This window comes from Puntigrus tetrazona, chromosome 14, assembly GCF_018831695.1.
Source record: "Puntigrus tetrazona isolate hp1 chromosome 14, ASM1883169v1, whole genome shotgun sequence".
Taxonomy (NCBI): Eukaryota; Metazoa; Chordata; class Actinopteri; order Cypriniformes; family Cyprinidae; genus Puntigrus; species Puntigrus tetrazona.
Window position 1 is genome coordinate 11135888 of NC_056712.1, and position 1748 is coordinate 11137635.

Below are 1748 nucleotides of genomic sequence, written 5' to 3' on the forward strand. Positions count from 1 at the left end.
ATGATTACCTAATGATTCATAGCGTGCATATATGATAAAGTGTCATCTGGTTTTTATTCTAAGCAACAGCACTACATGATACATGCAACGATAACAGCTCCTAATTAATGTTCGCTTAAAATTGTTTTACAGTTTCCCTAACCTAGGCATTTTGCACGTGACAAAGAAGAACGTAAGCAAAGTTTTGGAAGAGAGGATGATTGAGGCCTACAGGATGGGCTATAACTACGGCATATCCATCCATCCCGAGATAGATGCTCTTCAGGGAGAGGTCCGCGTTCCCAGAGAACTCGCAGGTAGGAGAAGTGTGCGTGAGATTTTCCTGACAGATACTGTCACCGTTTAGGATATCCATTCATTTTTCTGCTGGCCAAGTCAGGCTGCTAGGTATTTGTTTGCCCTTCCGATGGCACGCAATGGGATGCCTTACTATTGGTCTGTAATTATTAAGCCATCCTTATCGTCGAGCCCTGATGAGTTTACGGTCATTATAACTTAAAGATTGAAGATGTTAACCGATAGGTTGTTGGTTCAAACAAGGAGCAATCACTTTTCACTTTTTGCCAATACAGTTTGGTCCATGGGCTCGAAAACGTACCGCAAATCAATATGGATACAATTCTCCTGCTGATCTAAGAACGCTTTGGTCAACAGAAAGCTTTAAGAGAAAGCTTGACATTTTAACCATGTGTTCCTGTATCGTAGACGCTGAGAGGAACCTGATTAGCAGTTCATCGGTTCATCAGTCGAAGGAGATGGATCTGAGCGTTGTACGGCTCATGTTCACAGCCTTCCTGCCCGACAGTGATGGAGGGTTCTCCCGCAGACTTGAACCGGTTATTTCAGACCCCATCTTTGACAGCAGTGAGTATCATCCTCCTTGATGGTCAAAGCATTCATAGGAGTGTTATTTCAGTGTCATTTATATGCTAATATAGGTTTTATTAACATTTTTATATTCTTAGATTTTTTTGTTAAGTAACGAAATGGGTTCAGTTATAGTTACAGTGTTTAGTTGTAGTTGAAAAATTCAAAATTCGGAGGAAACTGCCATGACTCAGAAGATGAGAAGTGATTGTTAACAGAGTAGCTACATGATTTGGAGTTTTGTCGCTAATTATGGATTTCTATCTTCTATTTCTCTCGCTCGTATTCTTACTCGCTGACAGAGAACTGTCTGTTATTGCTTCCTCTTTGAAACTAGGCCTACACTTTCGATTTCCCCTCCCTTTTCTAATAACCTCTGTTTCCATTTCTGCCTCTCTTCTCAGCACTGTCATAGTACATGTTGGTAAAACGAGACTGCTACAGAAAGGAAAGGGAAAATGAGGAAACTCCACAAAAGTGAAAAACAAAAAGACTTGTTTCATTCCTAATGCCTTTGTCTCTCTGGATTTTTAGAAGCCCCGAACGCCTCCAATCTGAAGATCGTGCGGATGGATCGGACCGCTGGCTGTGTGACGGGAGGAGAGGAGGTTTATCTGCTGTGTGACAAAGTCCAGAAAGGTCAGAAAGCAATGTCATAACAGTCACGGCATGCTCTGCCTGTCTGCTACTGCTGAACAGAATTAAGGACGTGCTGTAAGTGAACAGCATCAATTTTCCAATGCTGCTCTGAAATAAAAGGACATATTAAAGGGTCCTTCGGAAATTACTATGGTTGTGATATCACAACCATAATGGCATTAACAATAACATACACATTTCTAGATTTACAGATCATTCGTATATTGTAGAAACTTTCTATG

At 41.0% G+C, this 1748-nt stretch overlaps 1 protein-coding gene across 1 annotated transcript in view; it reads left to right on the top strand.

Annotated features, from left to right (window-relative positions):
- The window catches only part of LOC122357508 (nuclear factor NF-kappa-B p105 subunit-like), a 6564-nt gene that overhangs the window by 2621 nt on the left and 2195 nt on the right, over nt 1-1748 (top strand). Inside the window, exons 7-9 of the mRNA XM_043256915.1 lie at nt 133-296; nt 706-864; nt 1402-1506. Of these exons, the coding sequence (XP_043112850.1) occupies nt 133-296; nt 706-864; nt 1402-1506 (428 nt within the window). The remainder of the gene's footprint in view (nt 1-132; nt 297-705; nt 865-1401; nt 1507-1748) is intronic.